This window comes from Pan paniscus, chromosome 18 (genome assembly GCF_029289425.2).
Source record: "Pan paniscus chromosome 18, NHGRI_mPanPan1-v2.0_pri, whole genome shotgun sequence".
Classification (NCBI taxonomy): Eukaryota; Metazoa; Chordata; class Mammalia; order Primates; family Hominidae; genus Pan; species Pan paniscus.
In genome coordinates this window covers 22,611,626-22,638,906 of record NC_073267.2, presented here as the reverse complement: position 1 = coordinate 22,638,906, position 27,281 = coordinate 22,611,626, and the positions used below count along the sequence as shown (strand labels likewise).

At 52.8% G+C, this 27,281-nt stretch overlaps 1 protein-coding gene across 1 annotated transcript in view; it reads right to left on the bottom strand.

The window, feature by feature from the left end:
* Positions 1-27,281, bottom strand: part of LOC117978926 (protein BANP) — a 68,695-nt gene that overhangs the window by 10,219 nt on the left and 31,195 nt on the right. The window contains 5 exon segments of the mRNA XM_055099290.2: positions 1,699-1,737; positions 4,351-4,413; positions 6,490-6,626; positions 12,231-12,398; positions 20,689-20,928. Coding sequence (XP_054955265.2) covers positions 1,699-1,737; positions 4,351-4,413; positions 6,490-6,626; positions 12,231-12,398; positions 20,689-20,928 — 647 coding nt within the window.

Here is a 27,281-nt window from a genome sequence, read left to right as displayed (position 1 = left end):
CTCCTCCGACATCAGCCCTGAGTCCTTCCTGAACTCAGATCTGTGCTGGAGCCAATGGGCCTCCATGCCTGCTGAGAAAAGCTGGAATCTCTGTCCCCACAATAGAGTTGGGAGAATTCTGTCTACAATCATAAACAGAAGCACTGCAGTAATACAGTGTAAAAGCCTGGTTCTATCTTTAAAATTCCAAGTGGATTTTGTTCAGGGGTAGAGACAGGAACAAGGGGGAATATTGAAGGTGACGTGCCTTACTTTTCCTAGGAATTAAAAGTCCAGCAGTGTTTCAACTATGATACAGTTCCACTACCAGCAGAACCATAAACCACTATGTTGCAGAAAACTAAGATGGACCGCCAGCTATGAGTCCTGTCCTCTGCTGCCCCAGTGACCGTGAGAACCATGGGGGACAAAGGCGCGGAGAACTGACCTGCACTGCGCCGACCGCAGCCTCATTACCCCAGTGGAGTGAGCACAAAGCCACAACTGTGGATTTAAAAACTGCGCATTCCTTTGGCTCTTTTCCAGAGCAGCAATTTCATACTTACAGACGAGCGATGCTGCAGGACTACCTGAGAAAACCTCGTGCTGATCTTTAAGATGAAACTTTCCAACTAAGAAACTCTGACATAAACCAGTTTTGGAGGGTCTGCAGCCCTTCTCCCAAGGTGCCTCTGAGGGGTCAACAGAAAGCCCACGGGAGCACATGCCCTTCTGTCCCCCTCTGTGTAAAGCACCTCACTCTGGGGGTGCCCTAGGCTCAGTCGGGTCAGAGATCTGCAGGGCCTGGCCTTGACAAAGGGAACGCATGCAGGTTTCTCGAGGGACAGTGCGCTGTGGTTTTGAAAAATTAGTATTATCTTTCTACACAGTGAGTTCTGTTTATGGTTCTCACTGTCAACTTCCCAGCTTCTGTTTTATGAAATGGGAAGATCACCCAGATTCTTCAATGATCCAGAGGTGACAGCCATCTCCTGAACAGAAAGGGTCTTCACCAGGACCTAGGAACACACAGCCTCAAAACCACCAGCGAGTTGACTCTGTCCTGCACAGCAACAGCCTCCCCAGGACCCGCACCGTTGGAGCACATCATTTTGTAAAGACCATTCGTACTGGGGTGTTCAACCAATGGTCACTCTTTTTGTCAAGGATTAGAAAGCAGGCAAGTTTGTGGTTTGATGGCAATACACAGGAGCGAAACCACCTTTTTCTAACAGAGTTATCTGTGCAAATATGACCACCATCAACATACGCATGCGTGTGCAGAAAATAACCATCTGAAGGGGGTGGGATGGTGGGGGTGGGAGGGCATGTTTCCGCCATAATGCAAAAGCTGCTGAAATCCTACAGAGCAGCAAATGTAACCCCCAAGCCCCGCCCTCCCCCTTCCAGGCCTGTGCATTGCCATGGTGAGGAAAGCCAGTCCTGCTCTGGGGCTCACACAGAGAGGCCTTTGCACCCTCGTTTCCTCCCATGAGAGCCCCCATTCCTTGGCAGCACAATGGCCTATATGTGAGAGGGGGACTGTGGCACTCACCTGACCATCCGCCCCCTTCCCATGAGAGCCCCACCCCTCGGCAGCACAATGCCCACATGTACATGGGGACCAGGGCACTCACCTGACCGTCCCATCCCCTCCCCTGAGAACCCCACCCCTTGGCAGCGCAACGCCCGCATGTGCATGGGGACTGGGACACTCACCTGACCATCCTGCCCCATGTGATGGATCTGGAGGTTGCCCTACAAAGAACGAGAGGAGGAGACGGTCATGAGTAGAAACACACCAAGACACCTGCAGACATGGCAAACACACCAAGACACCCGCAGACACGGCAAACACGCCAAGACACATCACAGGCCACTTGAGAATAACAAGAAAAACACTAGTTCTGCAAAAATTCAACCTCCAGTAGCAACAAAAGACCCAAAACAAAATATTTAGATTTCTAGGTACTATTTATTATTTTAAAGATGAACAAACAACTCAAAAAGCACTGTACCCATTCCCCCACCCTGACCCCAAATGAAAATGTCATTTTTACTTCATTTTTTATTTTGAAAGAATCTGACTCACAAAAGGTACAGAAAGTAGCAGAGAGAGGTCCTATGTGCATGTCACCCAGCTTCCCCAAAGGGGGACGCCTTGCTGAGCTGTGCGGCATCACCACGCCAGGACACGGGCTACACACAAGGAACCAACTCACTCAACCACAGAGCTACTAAGAGCTCTCCAGTTAGAAATTCATTTTCATTTGTTGTAAAAAGGAACTGTTTTATGTCTGTTAGACCCTGCTAAATGTTTATTTGCAGACATCCTGTTTTAACAAAATAATTTTAAATGAACATGGTATGAATTTATGGTGAGGAGACTGCATACTGTCACTTATCACAAAACCATCGTTAGTATTATTAGCAATTTCTAACTTACAAAATTCAATTCCTAATGAAAATGAAAGACAATCACCTACACAAGATGGATTCAGTTTTGAAAACTGAAGGATAAAACTAATAATAAAAAATTGAAATTCCAGTAGTCAAGATTTTTTAGCATAAACTATAAAAAGCAAATGTGTGTTGATTTTTTTCTTTTGCTGCTGTTTCAATTTTCCTGCATTTTCAATGACTCTAAGGAAATTAAGCATTCCGACGAACTTCATAGGCTTCCAGGTATTCAAGAACTCTGGCTGTGGTCTCTGGCAGTGAGCTTAGCCTCCCAGCCCCCACCTGTCTGTGCCTTGAGAAGCAAACCTTCCCCTGCCCCTCAAAGGCAGCTCCTGCACTGGAAGGTGCTGCTGGGATCCTGCACCTCGCAGCTGCTCAGGCCCCCAACTCCTGCACCTGACCTTGCTGAGCTGACAGGCGCATCTCCCGACATCTCCAGGGAGATGGTCCCTGACCCACCCACAGACACAGAACCAGGCCCTGCCCCTTCCTGGACACTCTGGCCTCCTGGGACCGTCCCCTACCTGCTCCCCGCCCTGGTGCTTCCTTCCATCCATCCATCTGACCACATGTTTCTTAGTGACCTGGTCATGTCGCTGTGTGGATGAGCCCACTCATTCCCAGTCGCTCATGGCCCCCACATGAATTCATTCCTCCCCTTTCACCTCATCCTCATTCCGCCCCTGGAACCCTTATGCATGTGCTCCCCTCTCAGCATAACCCACTGGGAACTGCTGGTGTCCAAATTAAAGCCACTGCCAGCAGACACGCCCAAGTCCCTGGTGCTCCACGTGCCACGGCGTGCATGTGTCCACAGTCTTGCTCACGGGCACTTGGGCAGGAGGCTCTGTGCCCACTGTGAGTCCCCGAAGGCAGGGCTTCTCTCTCCTCTGCTCCCCCACAGCACCTGCACCCAGCCTGAGCTCCCGGGAGGCCTCGCACGCCAACATCTCCATGAGTCCCCTTGACCTCAGCACCCGGGCTTCCTAGTCTCTGCTGCTGGTGTGTGTGGGGAAGCCTGAGATCTTCGTAGCGACACACTACTATGCACCAAACACAAAGCTGGTGCCATTGTCACGACCTAGAAACAGCCATGTTCCTCATCCCCCAGAGCGCACCACGGTCACTCAGTACAACACGTGTGCGCTGCTTAGTGCCCTGTGCCTGCTGCTGCCTGTGCTGCAGGAAACAGCCCAGAGTCGAAGGACGGTCACCAGCCACCCGGAAGACAGTCCTGCTCTGGCACGCAAACACGGAGCATCGCAACCAGCCGGCCTCGGCTTTCCAAGAACTCAGACTGTCACTCCCGCCTTCACATTCCAGACCCCAACAGCAGCTGAGCCCGCACTTCTGAGTGCGTGGCTGGGTAGAGCTCCAGAAACTGAGAAAATCACAGACACGGCAGGTGTGTCAGGGCTATGACCAGCTCTCAGGACTGGCAGCATCACCTTGTGGGATTCCCCACCATCCTATGAAATCGGCACTAATCCCGTAGAGGCCACCAGGAAGCTGGGGCCACATGGCAGGTGAGGGGGTATGTCAGGTCACCTGTGCAGGGGCAGACCCCATCTCGGCCACACTGGGGCCCTCCCCTGGCAGGAAGGGCAGGGCCAGACAGGGAGAGAAGGGTACTCAGAGGGCACTTCCAGCCAGGAGCAGAAACATCTACCCAGGAGATCTTTGCCAAGACAGACCAGAAGCTGTGGAGACCAACGGACAGGACAGGGAGGCAGTGAGGCCACAGAGACTGTAGGCTTGCTATGTGCACCCTGGAAGCGGAGTCCTGCAGCCCTCGCCCATGTTCCCCATCCTGGGGGCTCCCTGCTGCCCTCGCACTGTGACACCGATGAAGGTCGGGAGCATGCGGGCACAGTGCCTGCAGGGACCGGGCTGCAGCGAGAGATGACTCACCTCGCTGTCCTGCGTGATCTGGACTTGCTCTCCCTGCGGCACCTTGGCGATGTGGAGGTGTCCCTGTGGGATCCGCAGCAAGAAAAGACACCAAGAAGCATCAGAAGAAAATAAAAAGCAAAGGAAACAAGAAACATCTTCCGGAATGTTTGTTCTTGATTATCTGTTTACAATTTAAAAAGATAACTAAATCCTGAATAGTGCAATATAGTCTGTGGTCACCTCTTTAAATTAAGCTTTTGGTTCACAGTAGTCCCCCTCATCCATGAGGGTTTCAAGAAGCGCCCCCTCCCCCCACCACGTGGATGTCAGAAACCGTGGATGGTGCTGAACCCCGTATATGCTATGCTTTTTCCTGCCCATACGTGCCACACAGCTTGGACATGCTGGACAAAGGAATGACTCACGTCCCGGGCTGGACACAGCAGGACGACCAGACTTCATCATGCTACTACCCAGAAGAGTATGCAATCTGAAACTTACAAATTGTTTATTTCTGGAGTTTCTCATCTAATATTTTCAGATCACAGTTGACTATGGGTAATTAAAACCTAGGAAAGTGGAAGCATGGGTAAGGGGGGGCTACTGTGTAACACAGAACATTTTCCAATACTTCACAAAGGAGCAATAGGTCCCAGGAAAGATATACACATCTTTAAATGTTACTAAACAAGTAAATTTTAAAATGTGCATGACACACAGAAAAGAGGGGAAATAGAAAATCACAATGACACCTCTTTTCAAATGATACGTTCAGCTCTCTGGGGATGCTGGGAGGCTACGCAAGCAGTGTGTGGCTGAAGCAGGGGAGCTGTTTGCGTGCCTACACTCACAACAGGGCAGGCAACATTTTTCAAATCAAAGAAACACTCATATGACTATTTAAACAGTTTGAGGAAACACTAACAAATGTGATTCAAAAAAGATCAAAGAATCCACTGTTTATACATACGGGCAGACAAATATTTCCTATAAACCTGTAAATGAAATGAATACTTCTTATCTTATTTGAAATTCTTAGTCGAAATGGATCTTAAACTCCTGTAGAATGTTCTATGTAAGCCTTATGACAAAGTTATCTACTCTGGAACGCTTTCAAAGAACTTCTTACTAACAAGATGAGAGGAACTGCCATTGTGAATGTCAAACAAATTAATAAGCTTATTAAATAAGATTCACTATTCATAACTGTCTCATCTCCTTTGGAAGAGGAAGGGTAATGCCCCCTCTAAAAGCCCCAGAATTTTCTGGAAGCCTTCCCTCTTCCAGACAGCACGCTGAAGCCACACTGAGATGAGAGCCACGACCCACTCTCAATAGTGGAGGACCTTGTTTCCAGGAGAAAGCCCTGGTAACACGGAGGCACACGATGACCTGTCTTCAGAGGTCCCAAGGGGGCTGGTGCCACTAAAAACATAGGCGATGTCTAGTGGTACACGTAAAATTTCTAGTCACTCAGCAAAGCTTCCAGAAAAGTCGTCTTCTCAGCCACCCCCTACTCTCGTGCCACAGAATCCGGAAGGTGTTTGTAGAGGGACTTCACCCGGGAGCGAGCCCCTAGGCGCATCAGACTGACCACAGCTTGGGTCACAAAACCCCAACAGAGAACTCCGCACGGGCAAGGCAGGACATTGACTTGCTGCTGGGACAGTGCCCGCCTAACCTGGGTGTGCTGAGTAACTCCAAGGGAAACGCTGCACGGGAACAATGACCTCAAGCTTTTGCCACTGATCCTAGAAGGAAATTACTCTTTCCCTCAGTAAGAGGACGCCTGCACTTCTGAGCTGAGAAATATTTCCGATGCTTCCCAGGAGCACGAGCTGGGGCAGGGACCACTGCACGGCCTGACCCTTGGAGCTGACTGCCCGCTTGCCTGCTGGCAGGACTGAGGTGAGCTGACTGAACGCCCCACCCCACCATGTGCTTCAATCCCTAGGCTCTGCAGCAGCCGCCCCCACCTGTGAAATGTTAAGAGCTCATGGCCATGATGACCTCTACTTTAAATGGGAACCTTGTGCCTCCTCCCAAGCTATCACTGTGCTCCCGAAACACAGCGGAACTGGTGGAAGCCGCCATGGCCCTGCCGTGGCCCACCCCGCAGCCCCCTTTACCAAGGTGCGAGGTGGAGAGGGTACGTACTACTTGCACCTGTCCGTCTTCTCCGATCTGGTGGATCTGCACCTGCTGCACGTTGGCCAGCGCGTAGTGCAGGGCCTGCGGCTGCGGCTGTGGCTGCGGGAGCTCGCTGGCAGGAAGTGGGGTGCTCATCATCGGCTCTGTGGGGGCAACAGGTGTGAACGGGGTGAACGAGAAGTTTCTTAGGCATTGCCTTGTGCAGCATGTGTGCACCCCCGTCCCTCACTCTCGACTCCCACAGCAGAGAAGAGGAAATGCTTCATTTTTCCTCAGCTCACTGCATCTCCACTCTTCTGCAGAGATCACTACGAGTGAGTCTTAGGAACTGAGGTTTCTGACATGGAATGCAGAAGGGCCTGAGAGTGGCGTGATGCTGCTATGACAAAACCCCTTCTAGTCCCCAACTTATTTAAATGAATGAAGTTCTTAAAGTGGACATTAAAAGCTGTTTCAGGCTGGCAATATTTGTCCATGGGTAATTAAACTAATAGAGCAAAAGTCTCATCCACGCACTTAAAGATACATTTCCAACAAATTTTACTTGCTGTGTTTAATCAAAATGAGATACATTTGCTTTGATGTACTGTGTATTAATTTTCACTGTAATGATGTCTCAATCATAATTTTCTTAAACTCTTAGAATATTAAGAGCACAGAAAAACTTTAATTTTCAATGTATACATGTAGTTTTGTTGCAGAGAATTATAATGACTAATTTTAAAAAGCTTTTAAGCATAAAAATGTAGTCTGGGCACGGTGGCTCACACCTGTAATCCCAGCACTTTGTGAGGCCAAGGCAGCCAGATCACCTGAGGTCACGAGTTCAAGACCAGCCTGGCCAACATGGTCAAACCCCATCTCTATTAAAAATACAAAAATTAGACAGGCGTGGTGGTGGGGGTCTGTAATCCCAGGCACTCAGGAGGCTGAGGCAGGAGAATCACTTAAACCTGGGAGGTGGAGGTTGTAATGAGTCAAAATGGCACCACTACACTCCAGCCTGGGCAACAGAGCGAGACTCCATCTCGGGGGGACAGGGGAGGGAAGCAGAAAGATGAAATTCTGTGAGAGAAGTAGAATGTTGATATGAATGAAAGGAGAAAAATGAAAGACATAAAATTTCTGATTATTAAAGAGAAGCGGGCCAGGCGTGGTGGCTCACGCTTGTAATCCCAGTACTTTGGGGGGCCAAGGCAGGCAAGATCACTTCAGGTCAGGAGTGCGAGACCAGCCTGACCAACATGGTGAACCCTGTCTCTACTAAAAATACAAAAATTAGCCAGGTGTGGTGGCACGCATCTATAGTCCCAACTACTTGGGAGGCTGAAGTAGGAGAATCACTTGAACCTGGGACTAGGCGATTACAGTGAGCTGAGATGGCACCATGGCACTTAGCTCCAGGCAACAGAGCGAGCAGGGGAAGGGACGGGGAGGGGCAAGAGAGGGGAGGGCAAGAGAGAGGAAGGGAGGAGGGGGGAGGGGAGGAGGGAGGGGAGGGGGAGGGGAGGGGCAGAGAGGGGGAGGGGGAGGGGCAGAGAGGGGAAGGGGAGAGAAAAGCTTTCCATGTATTTTTTACCAATAGCTAATGGTAGGTATTAAATTGCCATAGTACATAGATTCCACTGAATACATTTTTTAAAGTAACAATAAAATGTTGGTTTTTTTTTTTTTTTTTTGAGACAGAGTCTTGCTCTGTCACCCAGGCTGGAGTGTAGTGGTGTGACCTTGGCTCACTGCAACTTCCGCCTCCCAAGTTCAAGCGATTCTCCTGCCTCAGCCTTCCAAGTAGCTGGGATTACAGGCACCCACCATCATGCTGGGCTAATTTTTTTTTGTATTTTTTTGTAGAGAAGGGATTTCACCAGGTTGGCCAGGCTGGTTTTGAACGCCTGACCTCAAATGATCCGCCTGCCTTGGCCTCCCAAAATGCTGGAATTATAGGTATAAGCCACTGTGCCCAGCCACATAACAGAATGTTGATACTTGCAATATGCTAGAAATTGCCTAGCTACACTAAATCAGAATCTGAAATTCATGAGATTCAAAGGAGATTCAACATGCCCACCTGCATGCTGCATGTGGAGAGCTTGGCTCCAGCCAAAGACCCTGACTCCACCTGAGCACCTCCAGTGATGGGTCATGTCCCAAAGCAACCACCGCCAGGCAGTGCTGCGTGCTCCATGGCGGTTTCCTGTCTGCCTGAGCAGTTACGGAGCACTCACCACCATAGGTCCTCGAGCAAGCCTTGTGCACCCCAGGAAGAAAATGACAAAATCCCAGCTGGGCTGAAGCCCACCTCTGCGGAGCTGCTGTTCCTCCACTGACCCTCTTAGCACCTACAAAACCAGCCTAATTCTTCACTTATGTGCTGCTTCTCCAGGCATCTAACCATTATCAAACCTTGTGAAATCTCCATTTCTAACCGTTTCCCCAAAGACAACAGTTTCCAGCCCACTGCCACCATGACAGTCTGTCCCTGGACAGCTCCTCCCAGCAGCTCCAAAACGCTCCACTGGGGCCACAGGGTAGACAAGCTAAGAATGGGTGTGCTCCAGAGTGCACCTTCCAACCACAAGGGCTCTGAGGAAGCTCCTGCACACCAGCGCAGCCAGCAAAACACTCGGCTTCACACAATGTTGCACCACCGTCTACTACTGTGCAAATGCTCTGAGTCTACATTTCCAGCTATGAAATTTCAGCTCATTAAATTTACCCTTTCAAGATTCTGGTATCCTAATGACGCAGGCCAACATATCTGGCAGTCGTCAGGTTACATAACAGCAGCTTCTTGCTCACTAAGGTCCTGGCAAGTCATTCAACTTGGGTTTTGATTCCCCATTGGATGAAGCAGACCGCTGACCTTACCAAATGCACGTACCCGAAACACATGGAAGGCAAGCCTGGCAGCAACTCTCCTCACTCTTCGAGTCTAGGAGTTCCATACGGTTCTTTTTTATGTCTTCTATTTCTCTCCTTGCTATGTTCCTTTTTTCCTTTAAATTCCTGAATGTAATTTTAATAGATTTCAATGTCCTGGTCAGTTAATTCCAGACAGGGTCCCTTCCTATTTGCTGATTTTCTGATCATAGGTCACAATCTCCTGCTTCCTGGTACTCTGGACTAGATACTGGAGATTGTGAATTTTACTTTGTTGGGTGTCTAGGTTTTGTTGTCTTTCTTTTAAAAGTGTTGTTACTTGTGATTCAGTGTGATCTTTCTCAGGCTCTCTTAAGCTCTGCCTTTATTCTAGGGACAGTTTAGCCTGCCAGTAGGCATGGCCAGCTAGTGCAGTGACTGATCACTGAGGACTCTGGCTAGTGGGAATCCAACCACCACCCAGCCTGGGGTGAGCTTAGAAGCCATTGAGCTAATGCCTGCCTTGGAATCCCCCAAACACCCAAGAAGGCCCCCGTGTAACCCTCTGCTCTTAAGAACTTGATTCCACAACTTTCTGCTGCCTCAGCCTCTCTCAACTCCAACCCATCTCCTCCATGCAGTGATGTAGCTATCTCTGCCTGGCATCTCCCTGTCCCCTCCTCTCGTGTTCCTTCTCTCAGGATCACGGTCCTGTGCTGTTGCTTGTCTAATGTCTTAGGACAGCCGATTCACAGATTTTTGTCCAGATTTCAATGGCAAGAGAATTCAATCTGGTTCCTGCTACTGTGCCTGACAGAAATTGTGCCTGACAGAAATCTCCTCTCCTTGACTTTTTTTTTTTTTTTTTTTTTTTTTTTGAGACAGAGTCTTGCTCTGTAGCCCAGGCTGGAGTGCAGTGGCATGATCTCAGCTCACTGTAAGCTCCGCCTCCCAGGTTCACGCCATTCTCCTGCCTCAGCCTCCCGAGTAGCTGGGACTACAGGCGCCCGCCATCACGCCCGGCTAATTTTTTTGACATTTTTAGTAGAGACGGGGTTTTACCGTGTTAGCCAGGATGGTCTCAATCTCCTGACCTCTTGATCTGCCCACCTTGGCCTCCCAAAGTGCTGGGATTACACATGTGAGCCACAGCACCCGGCTTTTTTTTTTTTTTTTTGAGATATAGTCTCGCTCTGTCACCCAGGCTACAGTGCGGTGGCATAATCTCAGCTCACTGCAACCTCTACCTCCTGGATTCAACCAATTCTCCTGCCTCAGCCTCCCAAGTAGCTGGGATTAGAGGCATGTGCCACCACACCTGGCTAATTTTTGTATTTTTAGTAGAGACGGGATTTCACCATGTTGTCCAGGCTGATCTCGAACTGCTGACCTCAGGTGATCAGTTTGCCTCAGCCTCCCAAAGTGCTGGGACTACAGGCATGAGCCACCACGCCTGGGCTCCCTGACTTTTAAACAACATTTTTTACAACTATAAAACTAATGCAGTGCTTATTGGAAATAACTGAGAAACTACAATAAAAGACAAGGGAAAAAATAAAAATTATCCTACTACCTAGAGATAGGCACTGTAAAAATGATCACACATAAATTTTTAATCAACTTCCACATATACCTATATATTTGCAATAAAAATGGTAACATGCCATAAGTATAGTCCTCACATCGCTCTCTGCTGCCCAGCTATGAATATTCAAGAGCAGAAGTCAAGTCATGAGCAATATTCCTACAGCCACATTTCAATAGCCACAGGTTACGCTGCTACATGGTATTTCAGTGAATGCCCCTAACCCACACCCTAGGACTGCTACCTCTCTCAAGTCCCAAGGCAGAATTCCTCATTGTAGTAGAAAGGCCTAGAATAGAAGAGCTTCTTCGACACAGGTCACTCAATAAAGCGCTGCTTTAGGGACACAACTTGTGTGGCCCACTACAGGCAGCCACCTCCCATCCTCAAGCCCCTGGGCAGCAGCTGAGGCCGAGTATCTGATAACTACCAAAATAGCCCAGGAAAACCACTTCCTGAAGTCTGGTTCAGAAAGAACAAGGCCCCCGGAGAACTCCAGGTGATCTGGTCTGTAACTCCCAGGACTTCCAGAACAAAGGGTTCCGGCCGACAAAGATCTGGTCTGTAACTCCCACGACTTCCAGAACAAAGGGTTCCGGCCGACGGAGACTCCATGAATAGGAGAGCTGGCCCTGCCCACAGCTGCCCTCCCATCCTGACCCCAGCCCCAGTCAGAGCTCAAGTTCCAAGAGTCGCTGCCAATGCAGCTACGGTGGGGAGCTTTAAGAGAATAGTTTTCATTCAAATACGTATTAAAATATTTTGAGATGTCTTGGGTAAAAGGCAGTATCAAGTCACATTGTCATTCCTAGTGAAAATTCTCCAAGGAGAACAATCCCCCCAGCAATGCCTGAGAGGCAACTCAAAGAGAACTGTTTCCATTATCTTGTGGATAAATCCAACTAAGGCCATGAACTCAAAGTAAAAATAAAGCACAATTCAGAATCCACCCCACTTCCTCACCCAGAGTCACCAGGCAAATCGTGACAATACAATGGCCAGCAGCCCCACACAAAGGCCTCAGCCTCCTTGCCCCCATCCAGAGGACTTCCAGGAGGCCCAACAGGCCCTCTGTCCCTCACGGAGGAGCCTGGAGCAGGCCCGAGGCTGTCTGTGTGAAGGGCGCACAGGGCCAGGCACAGGTCCTGCAGCTCCACTGCTCCGTGTGCACCTCACAAGCCTCTGGCCTCGGCTCCTGGCCATTGGTGGAGCCGCCGGCCACGCTCTGGCTGCCCCTGAGGGTGCCACCAGGCCAGCTGCCCCGAGCGGGGGAGGGCGGCCTCTCCTGCAGCACGAGGCCTACCTGAGGGGCAGTAGGAGGATGAGTTGGGCATTCTCCGCAAGAAGCTCTTGACCGCCAGGCTCTGGCCCTACTGCTTGCGCCGCCACGCCGTGCGGCACTTGGAGTCGATGCTCTGCTTGATTCGGTACCAGTCAGATTCTGTGATGCCAAATTTATAGAAAAGGTGACCTGGAAGGACACATCCAAGGAGAAGGGGTGAGGCCTGTTCGGGACAGCCACCAGGAGCTGCCTGGCTGCAGGGCCAGGGCCCGCTGAAGAGGCCTCACCCAGGCACGCCAGCCCACCAGGCCGGCCCCATCTTCCTGCAAGGGTCTGGAAAGGCCCACTGCACAGAAGGTGCTTAGCTGGCCCACAGGCGGGGCTCCCCACGAGATATAAATTCTCACTAAGGTGTCATGACACACTCTTTCCATTTACTTAAGTTCTTGATCCCTCTGACTTGGTCGGCCCACACCAGGTGCACACTTGGGGCTCTCACAAGATTCCCAGACCTTCCACGCTCCAACTTCCCTCTGCCCTGAACTTGCAGCAGCACCTAAGGTCCTGAATGCCCAGAGGGTGAGATCAGGGACCTCAACAATTGGATCAGAACTCGCTGGTCCTCCGCCTACTCAGACCTGCTCGGCCACCGCCTTCCCTTCCTTCATGTCTTGGCTTCACCATCCCCCTGGATAACCACCTGCCCCTCCCGCCCTCCTGGGCTCCCACCCTCCTCCCACTTGTTTTGTCAGAGCACTGACCACCTTCTGGCATTTGGAGAATTCATGTGTGTATTGTTACTCTGTCCCCCTTACAAACACAGTTTCGAGAATTCAGGTGTGTATTGTTACTGTTCCCCTCACAAACACAGTTTGGAGAATTCACGTGTGTATTGTTATTCTGTTCCCCTGGCAAACACAGTTTGCAGAATTCAAGTATGTATTGTTACTCTGTCCCCCTCACAAACACAGTTTGGAGAATTCACGTTATGTATTGTTATTCTGTTCCCCTCGCAAACACAGTTTGCAGAATTCATGTATGTATTGTTACTGTCCCCCTCATAAACATGGGCCTTTGTTGTGTCCACCCATGGGGGTCAGGCACCCAGAACATTCTGGTGCACAGTGGCTGCTCCTGTGTAAATAGTGATTACAACGGACTGCAAGACACCCTTCCATCGCTGCTCAGGTCCGGGGCTTGCTTATGTCATTCCCGATGCCTCTCCATCATGCTTTCTCAACTAGAGCACAAACTCCTTATGGACAGGGCCTGTGTCCTCATCCCTGGAGTCCCTATACCACAAGCTGAGTGGGCACAACCTACTCTCACTGTGGGGCCAAAGCCAGGTGCATTGTCTTCCTGGGGCTCACCGTGCACACGCAGAGAACTGTCCTGGGACCCCCAGTTCTCTACCACCTGCACTATGGAGAGCTCTCAGCATGCCCTGAGCAGCATCCAGAGATGCCCTGTATTCAACAAGGAGAAAACTGAGGATCCGAAGGCCACGGCGGAGCAGGTGACAGGATGGAGCCAGCGCCCTACTGCATGCCTGGCCACTTCCCACTAGGCCACAGGACCCCATCCCTGTAGCGATGACGAATGTGGGCATGATGGGAAGGGCTCTTCAATGCAGTGGCCTCTCTAGCTGGCTCATGCAACTTCACTAATTTACAGGAAAATACAGGATGGAATCCAAAATTGTAGTAATAAAAAGATTAAGCTGAAAAGCGTCCTGTTTCGACTACCAAGAGCCTCAAGTTTGGACTCTACTGCCCAAACCCTAAAAATCTGTTCCCATTGAGACTAAAATGGTGGAAATAATTAAAACAGAGAAAGAAGTGTTTGGGTTTTTTAAAGTACTCTATTAGGTATCAAAAGTCCCTCGGGTGTTGGAAACATGCCTCTTGACTTTTTTATCAGTAGATACTTGAGACACATTTTGACTCTCTGTATAATCACAACCAACCTGTCTGTGCTACAGACAAAAAGAAACCAGCCAGGACAGTGGGATTTGTAGGATGAGAGGGAAGAACACCCTAAAGTCATTTCGGCAGCACATTTTCATCCTCATGCATAAAGAAGCCATACAGGAAGCAGCCGCTCTTTGGCTTCCAATTCTCGGGTCATCTCTAAAATACTCCAAGTCACCCTCAGATCTTGGCTGGGTGACTGGGGCGCCTCAGGAAGCCCCAGGCTGAGCAACTTTAGTGACTCACAGAGGAACCCAGCCGCTGGCTGTGGTCATGGGGGAACCTAACCATTAAAATCACAAGGAAATCCTTACAGGAGAGCCCAGCTGCTGCCAGAGGTTGCACCATAGTTACCGGAAAACCCAGCTTTCAAACTGCACTTCAATAGTTTCATGAGAGCCCAACTACTGATTTTAGGTACAAAGCAGCCCAGCTGCTGCCACCGGGAGGCAAGAAAGAAACAGCCATCCCACCAGCAGGAAAACGTCTTTGGAGCACGAGTCGATAAAAAGAAACATCCTCAGAGCCACCCTCCTGTGACCCTCCCACCTTCACACTCCAGGAGAAAAATTCCATAGACTTTGAAGGATGAATGAGTCCACACAAAATTTAAAAACGGGTTAGTAACAGGAAAGAAGATAAATCTAAAACACCCAGGTGTACAGGTAAGAGAAATGAGTGAAAACATTCACATTTAAATTCAACTTTGTAAAAATCAAGTTGCCAGTTCAAACCCTGACTCATACTTATTAAATAAAAAATATATATTCATCTGGTTACCCGCCACCGAGTTTCCACTGTCCTCAGACATCAAATTATCTAATTCCTTCCGTCTGCGCTCCAGGCCCCAGCCTGGGCGAATGCCCCCTGCCGGCCACCAAGGAGATCCAGAGAACGGACCAGCCGCCCAAGTGCTGCCCGCAGAGCGCGGTGGGTGAGGAGGGCGAGGATCTGAAAATGCACAGATGGGTGCAGGTGCTGCCCGCAGATGCTACTGGACAGCAGCTGGGGCAAGCGCCCACTTCTGGGCAGCCCTCGGGGCTCGGATTCCTTTACCGTTTCTGACAGCACTGAGCAGCTGCACTTAACAGGGAGTGGGAAAAATCCTATCATGATGGGATCAAAAGATCACCTTGAATTTAACTGCCATTTTCCACTTTAAGCATTTGATCTCATGTTATTTGACAGACTTTTTTTAAAAAGCCTCATGAAGTAGGAATGTCACTACTCTCATCACTTTGGTTTTGAGGCAAAAGCCAGAAAAAGGAGAAGTGATGTGTCCAAGTCCAATTACTAGTTAGGAGTGAACACCGGCCTTAAAGTGCAAGCTTCCTGGGCCCACCAGGTGGAGAAGCAGCGGCCCTCACTGGATCCTAGGAACCCATGAGAGGTGCTCAGAGAGACGGGAAGAACACGCACAGCCCCGCACACGTGCCTCTGCTGTCCTGAGCTCCCTCAGCCCAAGGCACCCGCAGCCCCTGCTCTGGGAGGCCTAGTCGGACTTCGATCGAGGCAGAAGTCTCCCCCTGAGCAGTGCCCAGGACACAAGGGGAACAGAAGTGCTCGGCATCCGGCTACTGAGGCTCATGGGATCCCCACAGCGTGGCGTCACCTGGGAGGAGAACACCCTGTCTGGCCTCAGTCCCTGCTTTCCCCAGCCATATCCCTACACTATGCCCACCGAGGCCCCTCAAGGCCAGGACGGGCTTGCCTTCCAGGCTCAGCCAGGCAGCATCCCTGCCACCGTGCATGCCTCTATTTTCCTGGCGAGCTGTCCTGCAGTCCCCAAAGAGCTAAAGAGTCTCCATTACACCGTTAGTTGCCTTCCCACTTTCCAGAACCCCCGTTACTGACTCTGGTGGTTCAAATCACAAGCCGATTCCCAGCTCTCCATCTGTGGGGCCATGAGAGGCACTGTGGGAAGCGAGACAAGAGAGCCAGGAGGGCTTGTCATCTTGTGCCTTGGTGGGTGGCATGTGGCTTTATCAGTCACAAAGGAATGAAGAGTACCACCTGCTAATGCACTCTCATGTGCAAGGGAAGGCAGCACAAAACCGAGTGCCAACAACTGATTTCTTCAAATTACAGACTCGACGTGACAGCGCTGCCTAGGAAAACAAAAGGCATCTCGAAGCCTCTGCCCGATGGAAGCCAGCTGACATGCTCCCTCCCGGGGGAAGCATGCACAGCCCACACCCCGTGCACCTCACATGTGCAGCCTCCAGGCCAAGCCAGCCACCTTCTTCAAGCCTGCTGACTCATTCCTTTATGAGAAAAAATGATGGAGAGACACCTGTCCTCAGTCTGTTAGCAAGAGAGCCCCTCACAGCCACCTGCAGGACTACCTCCAGGTCACAGCATCTGGGTGACCTGCTGAGAAGGAGGCTCTGCTCACTTTTCTGCCTGGAGCCCACACTGACCACACCTTCCTCCCAGCTCTCAGTCACCGTGAGGCGCTCAATGTCCCAAGACACACAGACAGACACCCACCCCTGCGTGGAGTCCACATTCTGCCTTAAGGACACATATAGGTCAGCCTCACCATTTCACCTCACAGAGAACTTGGAGAAGAGACAGCACTTGACCACCCGTGTCCTGTGTACTGGGCTGAACAGTGTCCCCACAAAACTCATGTCCTGGCCCAGGACCCCAGAATGTGACCTGACTGGGAACTAGGGTCTCTGCAGATGTGATTCTTTAGGTTGTAATGAGGTCATCCTGCAGGAGAGGGAGCTCCAAATCCAGTGACTGTCGTTGTAAGGAGAGGGACACAGAGGGAGACACGGGGGGAAGACAGCCATGGGGGACGCGGGCAGAGACTGGAGGGATGCGGCCACCACCAGAAGCTGGGAGAAGGAAAGGGCCTTCTCAGGCAGCGTGGCCCTGCCCACACCTTCATCCCAGGCATCTGGCCTCCAAACCTGCACGAGAACACAAGCCTGTGTTCTAAGCCAGCCAGGCTGTGAGCTTTGTCCCAGTGGCCACAGGAACCTGAGGCACCCTGAAAGACACAATGGGGCCAGGTAGCACACCTGCACTCACAGGGACAGGTGTGGGTGAAGTGGCCCCCGCTGCTTCCCGCTAGGAAACACCACCTGCGCTTGGAGTGAATGATGTGAAAGGAACTACAATCATCTGACAGGGCAACTCTGAAAGCATAACTTTTTACTTTGTGCAAATGAATCCAGTCTTTCTGTAACTGCTAGGAGGTCTCATGGGGATCGGCCATCCACAGCAGCATTCTTTAGATCAGATGAGATCGGGTGTGTTCAGGGTGGCATGGCCTTAGACAGCATTCTTTAGAAAAGCCCTCAGATCTGGGGTCACCGGCTTGGATGCACAGTCCAAGCAGAGGCGTGAGCGAGCCATGGATAGAAATCCTAAGAACTAAACCAATTTCTCTTCATAGAGAAAACAGGCAAATGCTGCTGTCCTGAGAGCACATTCCTTAGGAAAATGCTCCAAGGTTTTCCAAGTTGCAATAATATGCTACTTTTGCATAAAACACACAAATTTGGTTAGCTGCCCAAATTCGGGGGGTCCACCAATCCTTGGGAACCCTAAGAAAGCCAACACCCCAAAAAGCAAATTTCTCTCTCTCCCTCTTTCAATAACCTCATTTCCTCATTTTGAGAAGGTGGTACTTAGAGACTTTACCTACTGTGTGTTTCAAAATGTAGACTTTTTTCTCCAGAAAAAGAAAGAAAATCTTTCTGCTGACAAATAAGGAGAAACTTAAATCAAAATCTTCTCCCTCGTGAGCTGCCTGGGTTGAGTGAGGACAGCCGCAGACCTCTGACTGCTGAGGCTACAGGCATCACTGCGGGCTCTGAAGCAACAGCAGAGAGTAAGATGCGGTGATGCGGCCAATTCCATTCCTGCCGCTGTTCAAGCTGGGGCCTGGGAGGTTTGGTCCATGTATTTATTTGATTTGTTTTGGTTTTTTGGGCAACGATCAGCAATAAGAATGAAACTGGGCCACAGGGAGAAAAGGTAAAGCCATGCTTTTAACATTTCAGCAATTCCATCTAAGCACAAGCCACACAGGCATGCCTGGCCTGAGGTCGGGGGAGAAGGCCCAGCCCTGGTCCATACCCAGCAGTTGCTCCAGGCCCCTACACACGGCCCGGTGGACAGGCCAGCCTTCCTCATGCAAAGTCACCCTGAAGGTCAGCCACACCATGACCTTCCCAAAGCTCGGCTCTAGAGACCAGAATTCACTGGGCATCTCCAAGGGGCCGGGCGCTGTGAGCAAGCCCAGGACCTCCGCCCCGGAGGAACTTCCAGCAGAATGATGGTGCTAGCGGACGCCCCTGCCAGGGGACCGTGCTCCAGAGCCCAGCTCAGAGCCTGGGGAGGCAGGGCCAGTGGGCCCCAAGCCATGAGGTCCAGCAGCCTGGTGAACAGAGCCAATGACTTCAGCTGTCTGGAGGATGGCCCTGAAGCCAGCGGGCCCAGGGGAGAGGGTGGTGGCCCATGCCAGGCTCCCACTCCCCTCTCCGGCCTCCAGACCCCCATCGAGGTTGGCAGCACTTCCCAAGCAAGGAGAAGCTCAGCAGGGAAGGTCAACTCATAGCCACAACATGCAGGGAATCGGGGCCTGCCCCATTCTGCCCTACGCAGTGCCTTCCACCACCCCACACGGACTCCCTGAATACAGACACAGCCACCCCACCGCCATGGGCTCTGCTCTATCGCCCTGCCATGCCCCTGTCACCTCACTGGAACATTCCCTGTGCTCGATTAATAAAAAGACCAATCGCAGCCAATGCCCTGAAAGCCCGAATCCTTAGCCTGACATACCAAGGCACCGTCTCCAAAGCAGAGCTAGCCGGCCTCCAGCTTCACATCCAAGGCCCCTGTCATCTCCCTGGAGGAGCAGGGACTCCTCACATGGGAACAGGGCCCAGCCCCGAATGCCACTGCCCCACACAGCACAGCACGCTCATCCCACATGCCACCATCCTCTCCAAAGAGCACCTGCTCCTCTCTGTCCAGGCTGTGCCTCCAACCTGTAGCCCAGCCTGACACTCCTGTGACACCTGGTCTGTGGCTGCTTTCAGAGCTGAGCAGTTGAAGAGAGACCCCAGGGCCTGCAAAGCCTGAAACATCTGCCATGTGGCCCTTCAGAAGAAGGCTGCGGGTGACCCCTGCCCCATGACCCTCTGATCCTCGTGACCTGCTTTACTCCACCGCTGAGAAGCTGTGAGGAGGCCCCACGTGTGGTCTCCCAGGCAGTTATCTGAGACTACCCTCAGGGTCCAGGATGGGTGCCCGCCAGTGTCTGACAGCTGGGGCGCACGCCTGGAACAAGACATGGCACATGGGAAGATGCCATGACCTGTTCACACACATGTGGGTGGGACCTGGACCCACCTCTCAGCAGCTTCCAGAAAAACCTGCAGTCAGCATGACACCCCAGTCTTACTCAGACCCCATTTTCACAGCAGCTACGGAACAGCCGAGCCCTTCCACTCCCCCACTGCTCCTGACAGAGGCTCACGGGCCACACCGTGCTTCCCAGAGGAGCAAGGCTCTTTCCTGCTGGAACAGCGGCCCCCACACACTGAGATCCTGGACGCCCCCCGCACGCTGAGATCCCGGAGGCCCCCCGCACGCTGAGATCCCAGACGCCCCTGCACGCTGAGATCCCGGACGCTGAGTGCTCCACCTCGCTCGCCCTGTTTCAAGATCAGATTTCCATTTCACGATCCCCTGAGGCAACTCTCCAGAGCCCAGATTGCCGGAGGCTGCTGTACCTTCCCACACCCTCCCACCAGGGGCCTCGTGTCTCTTGCGTTTGCTGCTGCTTCACTTTACATCTTTGTTAGAAGCCAGGAGGACAGCTTCTGAAGCAGACGGGCTCTGTGGAGCAAATGGATCGTGGACGCTGGCAAAGAGGACCTGAGCGCCCATCAAACGCCATTGAAGGGCAGTACCGCAATCGCCACCTGGAGCAAGTCCCGCTCTTCAGAGGAGAGGGAAACATCACAGGCCGGGCTGGGCACGAAAATCAGGCTTTGGAGCTCTCCTGGCTCCCATCACAGCCAGGTCAGCGCTGAGGCCCTGGCATGGCTGCTGAGGCCCAGCCCTCTCAGAAGGAAGGAGGCAGGTGGCACTCCACCCGCTTAGGAGGGGCTCAGGGGGGCCTGGGTCAGCGTGGCCAGGACAGCAGGGAAGGCCCTGGCTCTCCTCCTCCTCTCTCTTCCTCAAGAGTGGCCTACAGACAGGAGGCGAGGAGTTTTTTACCTTCTAAGGGTACACAGTAGGTATATATATGATGGGGTATATGAGGTATTTTGGTACAGGCATGCCGTGAGTAATGAGCACATCAGGGTCAACCGGGCATCCATCCCCTCGAGCACTGATCCTTGGGCTGAGATTTCAAACTGCCTGGAGAAACGCAGCCCCCTGCCAGTGCTACTGATGCCAGCACCCTCAGCATTGAAATGTGGGTCCTGACCCAGCTCCCCGCACACCCCAGTCCCCCAAGATGGGGCCCGACTTACACTGGGTGCCATAGATGGTGAGCAGGTCCAGCTGCTTGTTCCCGTGCTTGCCCTGCCCCAGGAGGTTGGACACGGCCTGCACCTCGCGGTGGAAGAGGTAGTCCAGCAGCGTGAGCGCCATCTTCTCGGCCGTGCGGCAGTTGGTGCTGATGTGCAGCATGTCGGAGGGGATGATGGCGCAGCGCACCTGCATCTCTGGGTTGTTCTCTTCGCCCAGCCAGGTGCCATTGGGGTAATCCTCTGAAAAACAGAAGACAGGTCCTCAGATGGCCAAGGCTCAAATAAGCTCACATTCAGGACAGCAGAGCACTCTGCTCAGACACACCCGGGAAAGGTGCTCCACACAGGGCTGGGCAAATCCCTCCTAACTTGTGATGCAGTCACCAAGAGCGCTGGAGCCTCCGACTGCTGCCTAAGAAAGAACTGATGTGGAACAGAAACGATCCCACCACCCCCAGAAGCGGCCAGGTGCCTGTGGGGCTGCAGGGCCTTGGGACCTGAGCGCCAACACGGTCACACACTCTGCTCATCCTGGACCTGGGACCCCAGCAATACCGATATCCTTGCACACAGTTGGTACCTGCCCCAGCCATCGGCAGAGCGGAACCCTCCCTGGAGCCCCTCACACCTCACTGCCAGCCATGCTGTCCCACTGGCCAGCCACTCCCACCAAGAAAGACGCAGAGGTGAGGGGCTCTAGCATCAGCAGCCGGCTTGGCATCGCCCCCATGCACACAATGCCAGTCCTTGCCTCTGCACAGCGTAAGTCACAGCATGCCCTGGAGGCCAGCATTCTCAGGGCAGTTACAATGCAGCCGCCCAGAGCAGCACATTCAGGTGTGGGAATGCACCATGTTCTCCGCTGTCAGTGAGGCCACAGCAAGGACCCGTGGACAGGCCCATGCTCCACACGGAGGAGACAGGGTGGCCAGACACCTGGAGTGGCCTGAGGTTGCCTGCAAAGCACACTCCTGTGATGATGGAGTGGGACTTCCCACCTGCCTGCCCAGGCAATGATGCCCGCCAGCCCCTCCACACCTCTCTGCCTCCCTCCCACCCAAGTGTGGCCTCTCAGCTTCCTAGCTGACCCTTCACAAGTCACTAGTCTTCTCTGAACCATGGACCCCTTCTCTGTGTAACGGCGTCTCCGGGTTGTCCTCAGGTTGACCAAGTACAGTATGTGAAAGGCTGCCTTTTCAAAGCCTCCCCATGTGACGGAAGAAAGCTCCACACATGATCATAAACAGGAAAACTCACACTCCTGCTTGGAAGCTCAGCAGCTTCCCAAACAATCTCTTCTGACCCTGAAGTTGAACCAAAGGGAGGCTGCGAGAGTCTCCCCTCCCCCAGCACGTCCTCCCCTGTGGAAAGGTAGAAACCTGAATACCTCCCATGAGGGGCTGGGACCTAGGAGGGACGCCACGCTCTGCCAGAGTCTCCGAGGCCCAGGGCCGGCTACAGTCATACCACCCTGGGCATCGCTGCCTCAGAACGTCTGTGAGCTTTATTCTGAAATATCCCAATATTGACTTTCCGGCTCCTACAAGGGCAGCCAGCCCTGCCTGCCGGGCCAGGAAGCTTGGAGCGTGGGCCAGTAAGCCTGGAGCACAGCCGAGAAGCCTGTGGCTGCCGTGTGCTCCTACTGTGCACAGCTCCCTCCACAGGCAGCCTCTCCCATTCCCTGAAATACAAGATTTCCATGAAATATCAGGGCAGGGCTGGTCACCCTGTCTTCAAACACACATTGTCACAGGGGCAGGGCAGTGTGGCTGGGCTCTTGGCTGTAGCTAAGGATAGAAAACAGCTCTAATTTTTGAAATTCAGGACAGAGATGATTAAGAAGCATCGATGCTCAGAGGTGGTTCAGAAGTACAGGGATGCTGCTAGGAACATACGCTCAGACGTGCATTTTTTCAGAACATCTGTCAGTCAGCCACTATTACATTCCACCTGTATATGAGGAGCAAAATGGAAACACGTGACCTCAAGACTAATGGATGGAGTCTCATGGCAAGGGCTGTCTAAAGGCCACAGCTGCAAAGCTAAGAGACTCCAACTTCCGGGGATTTTATGATTTATCTACGAATCCTTATGGGACACCCAAGTGCCTGGCGTTGGGTCTAAACCTCTGCATCTAAGCTCTTGCTCAGAGTCACAGGTCAATGTCATCGAACACAGCAGCACAGGCCCTGGTCAGCAGCAGTCCAGTAAGGAAGCCATGGGGAGGGGAAGGGGAAACAGAGGGGACGTGTGAGCCAAGGCAGGAGTGGTCCAGTCTCCAAGATCTGAAGCCACATGCTGGTCACACCATGGCTAGAGATGGTCATGGACTCCATGGGACTGAAGATCTAAATGGGAATCTGCAGGGGAAACCCAAGATGTGGGAGGACAGTGGCCAAGGCGGCTCTGGAGCATTGGCACCTGCACCACGCATTTCCCAGCACCGCATGCTTCTCCCGCATGGACGGGAGGCCCCAGACACAGCTCCCCACTTGTGCTGACCTTAAACCATGCCACAGATTTCCAGGTCAGATTAAACCTAAGGGGCTGAATCCTTCCCTGTGTCTGTACTTGTGAAGGGAGGATTTTTTAAAATGTTCTGCCTTGGGGCCTGGGCAAGGGGCAGAGATTTGCTTGTGGCCCCTGGTGGCTGGGAAGCAGAGGCTGCGGAGGCCCATGCTGGCAAATGGGAACTGTCCCACTGCAAGGTCTCCCAGACTCCCACACCTGGGCTGGGCTCAGGCCAGGGTGACACCCTCAGATGCCATCCAATGTGAACCGGGGCCGCAGGAATCAGCCTCGATCCCACACAGATGCTGCTCAATGTGGGCTCCCAGCCCGGGCCAGCCAGGCCTCCTGGCAGCACTGGTACAGAGCCCCAGGTAAAGGAGCACGAATGGAGTGAAAGCCGCTGAGGCGCTAGAAGAGCACCTGAGTACCTGAGTCCCTGCGGCAGCTGCCTGGTAGCTCCTGGAGCGTGAGACCTTGGCCCCGCTCCTCCTGACTCCCAAGTGCCAGGGACAGTGGCCTGCAAGCAAACAGGGAGACAGGCAGGGGTAGAGCTGACCTCAGACGAGAATGGGTGATCCCAAGCAGGGAAGCGGGAAGAAGCCACCCAGGGGAAGAACTCCAGAGAACATTCCAGAGTGGGAAGCAGGACCAGCCTGGGCCAGGAGGGGCCACATGCTCCCAGAAGGTAAGGGAACCAGCGTGGCCAGAGCAGGGAACGTAAGGCAGACAAAGGACAGGGGAGGGTGGAGAACCAAGCAGGGCCCAGTCACCTGGGCAGAAAGCAGGCGCCCATGCCCAACGTGGTCCAAGCTGAACTGGCACAGGCAGAGGGGACTGGCAGAGGGACGGGCAGAGGGCACAAGCTGAGGGGGCACGGGCAGAGGACACAGGCAGGGAGGCACAGGCAGAGGGCATGGGCAGAGGGATGGACAGAAGAGACGGGCAGAGGGCACAAGATGAGGGGGCATAGGCAGAGGGCATGGGCAGAGGGATGGACAGAGGAGACGGGCAGAGGGCACGAGCTGAAGGGGCACAGGGAGAGGGCACAAGCAGAGGGATGGGCAGAGGGAGCACGGGCAGAGGACACAGGCAGAGGGGATGGGCAGAGGGCACGAGCTAAGGGAGCATAGGCAGAGGGACGAGCAGAGGGGACAGGCAGAGGGCATGAGCTGAGGGGGCATGGGCAGAGGGACAGGCAGAGGGATGGGCAGAGGGGACGGGCAGAGGGCACGAGCTGAGGGGGCACAGGCAGAGGGACAGGCAGAGGGGACAGGCAGAGGGCATGAGCTGAGGGGACACGGGCAGAGGGATGGGCAGAGGGGACAGGCAGAGGGTATGAGCTGAGGGGGCACGGGCAGAGGGACGGGCAGAGGGGGCGAGCAGCTGATTACAGAGCTGCTCAGTAATCCAGGAATAGCCGAGGGCCTGGTGTCAGTAGGGCTCACAATGAGACCCACTGTCTTTAAACTTCCCAGGGTTCCCAGCACTGAGGCTCATTTGATGGGAACTCTGGGTACATGAGGGTGGTCTCCAGCGACACCAAGCTGGACTTAGGACCTGGAGATCACAAACAGAGGACCCGAGGCAGGCAGCAGGAAGGGCAGCAGCATCCTGAGCCACCGGCCTCCCCAACCATCACCCACCCACACCGGGATGTGGGTGATGCAGGACCAGTGCGAAGATGGTGTGGGGACGATGAGCAGGGGCTCTCAGCTGTAGCCACCAAGCTGCTAAAGATCTCTGCAGCCTCTCTCAGGAAATAACAGTGCTGAAACACACTTAGCTGAGCTCTCTGTGGTGAGATAGTATGTTTAAAGTAAACACTGGACAAGAGTTCAGAGTTGTTTTTCAAACATGAGTCAAAATCATGTCAAAGTGTCACTGAGTCCCTCCAGGAGGGATGACGTGGGCTCTCCATGCCCACACCGAGAACCTCCCTGACTTAGGGTGACAGCCAGCTCCTGGGGGGGCTGCCACCCACCACCTCCGTCCTCCCCAGGTTCCACCTCAAGGCAATGTCGGGGCAGCTGCTGAGCTCATCCTCTCGCAGGCTCAGGACCCACCGAGGGCTGGTGTGCAAATGTCCAGACCCAGTGCACCAAGGCTGGCTGCGCCCTCCACCCCACACGGAGCTGCCCCAGCTCTGGGTGACTCCTCCTGCACCGCAGGTCACAACGAGCCCTCCCTCCACAACCACTGGCCTCATCCAGGCCTCAACACTTCTTCCTGGCCTTTTTTCAGCACTGCAGGAGACTCTGACTCTAAACTCTGCCCCATCAGAGTTACCCAAAGGCCACCTGGCCTGTGCTCCCAGGAATCTCCTGCCTGGAGCATCCAGCAGGACCCCGTTTGTGCTGGCCTGTTTGTGGCTCACAGCTCCACACCCTGTGCTTCCTGCTCAGCACAGCCACATTATGAGTGCTGACCCACCCCAGTCTACTGGTTCCCATCCACACCTGTGTCCACAGATTTCCTGTTGACAACATCACTTCCACCTCACTCCTCTAAGTACTAGAGATTTTCAGGCATGTTCTCAGACCAGCAGCATCAGCAGTGGCAGGGAACTTCCTGAAAATGCTCATTCTCGGGCCCAACCAATCAGAGGCTGTGGGGTGGGCCCTGCTTAGCAAGGAGGTTCTGCAGCAAGGGGGTTCTGACCTGTGCAAGGAGGGCCCAGTGTGTAGAGACCATGAAGGACACCACTCCTGGCGCCTCCTGCACCAGGAGAGCACAAAGGCCTGCTGAGCTCTGACGGGTGCGGGCAGCGGTCTAAGGACTAGGCATGGGGCAGGCCCACGTCACATGGCATTGAGGGAGGGCCCGTCCTGTCGGGCAGGCTGAGCTCTAGCGGGTGCGGGCAGCGGTCTGAGGACTAGGCATGGGGCGGGCCCACGTCACACTGCACTGAGGGAGGGCCCATCCTGTCAGGCAGACTGAGCTCTGACGGGTGCGGGCAGCGGTCTAAGGACTAAGCATGGGGCAGACCCACGTCACACTGCACTGAGGGAGGGCTTGTCCTGTTGGGCAGGCTGAGCTCTGACAGGTGCAGGCAATGGTCTAAGGACTAGGCATGCGGCAGGCCCACGTCACACTGCACTGAGGGAGGGCCCGTCCTGTCAGGCAGGCTCCTGATTCCACACCTCCGTCTCTTCAGAGGCCTCATTTCCTCAGTCCCCACAGTAACCCCAGCAGCTGAGCCAGCCCATGATCCATCTCACAGGAGAGGCGCTCAGATGTCTGCAGAAATGAATGACTCTGATCGAGGTTGCAGGCCAAGTGAGAGGCAGACTGGGAGTGGAGGCAAACGCTCTAGGCCATGAGAAGTTCCTGCCTACTAACAACCAGTGATTCACACATTTCTTTTTTTAGTATAGGCAAGTGTGAGATACTTTACTTAAAATAGATACATTTAAGAAAGCCTGCACGTTTAAATTCTTCACAAAATAGTGGGGAGGATACATGCATAAGATACAATAGTTATAGTATAGAATTGTGTTGCCCAAGATGGCAGCTACTACCCATGTGACTATTCATTTTTTTTTTTTTTTTTTTTAATTATACTTTAAGTTTTAGGGTACATGTGCACATTGTGCAGGTTAGTTACATATGTATACATGTGCCATGCTGGTGCGCTGCACCCACTAACTCGTCATCTAGCATTAGGTATATCTCCCAATGCTATCCCTCCCCCCTCCCCCCTCCCCACCACAGTCCCCAGAGTATGATATTCCCCTTCCTGTGTCCATGTGATCTCATTGTTCAATTCCCACCTATGAGTGAGAATATGCGGTGTTTGGTTTTTTGTTCTTGCGATAGTTTACTGAGAATGATGGTTTCCAATTTCATCCATGTCCCTACAAAGGATATGAACTCATCATTTTTTATGGCTGCATAGTATTCCATGGTGTATATGTGCCACATTTTCTTAATCCAGTCTATCATTGTTGGACATTTGGGTTGGTTCCAAGTCTTTGCTATTGTGAATAATGCCGCAATAAACATACGTGTGCATGTGTCTTTATAGCAGCATGATTTATAGTCATTTGGGTATATACCCAGTAATGGGATGGCTGGGTCAAATG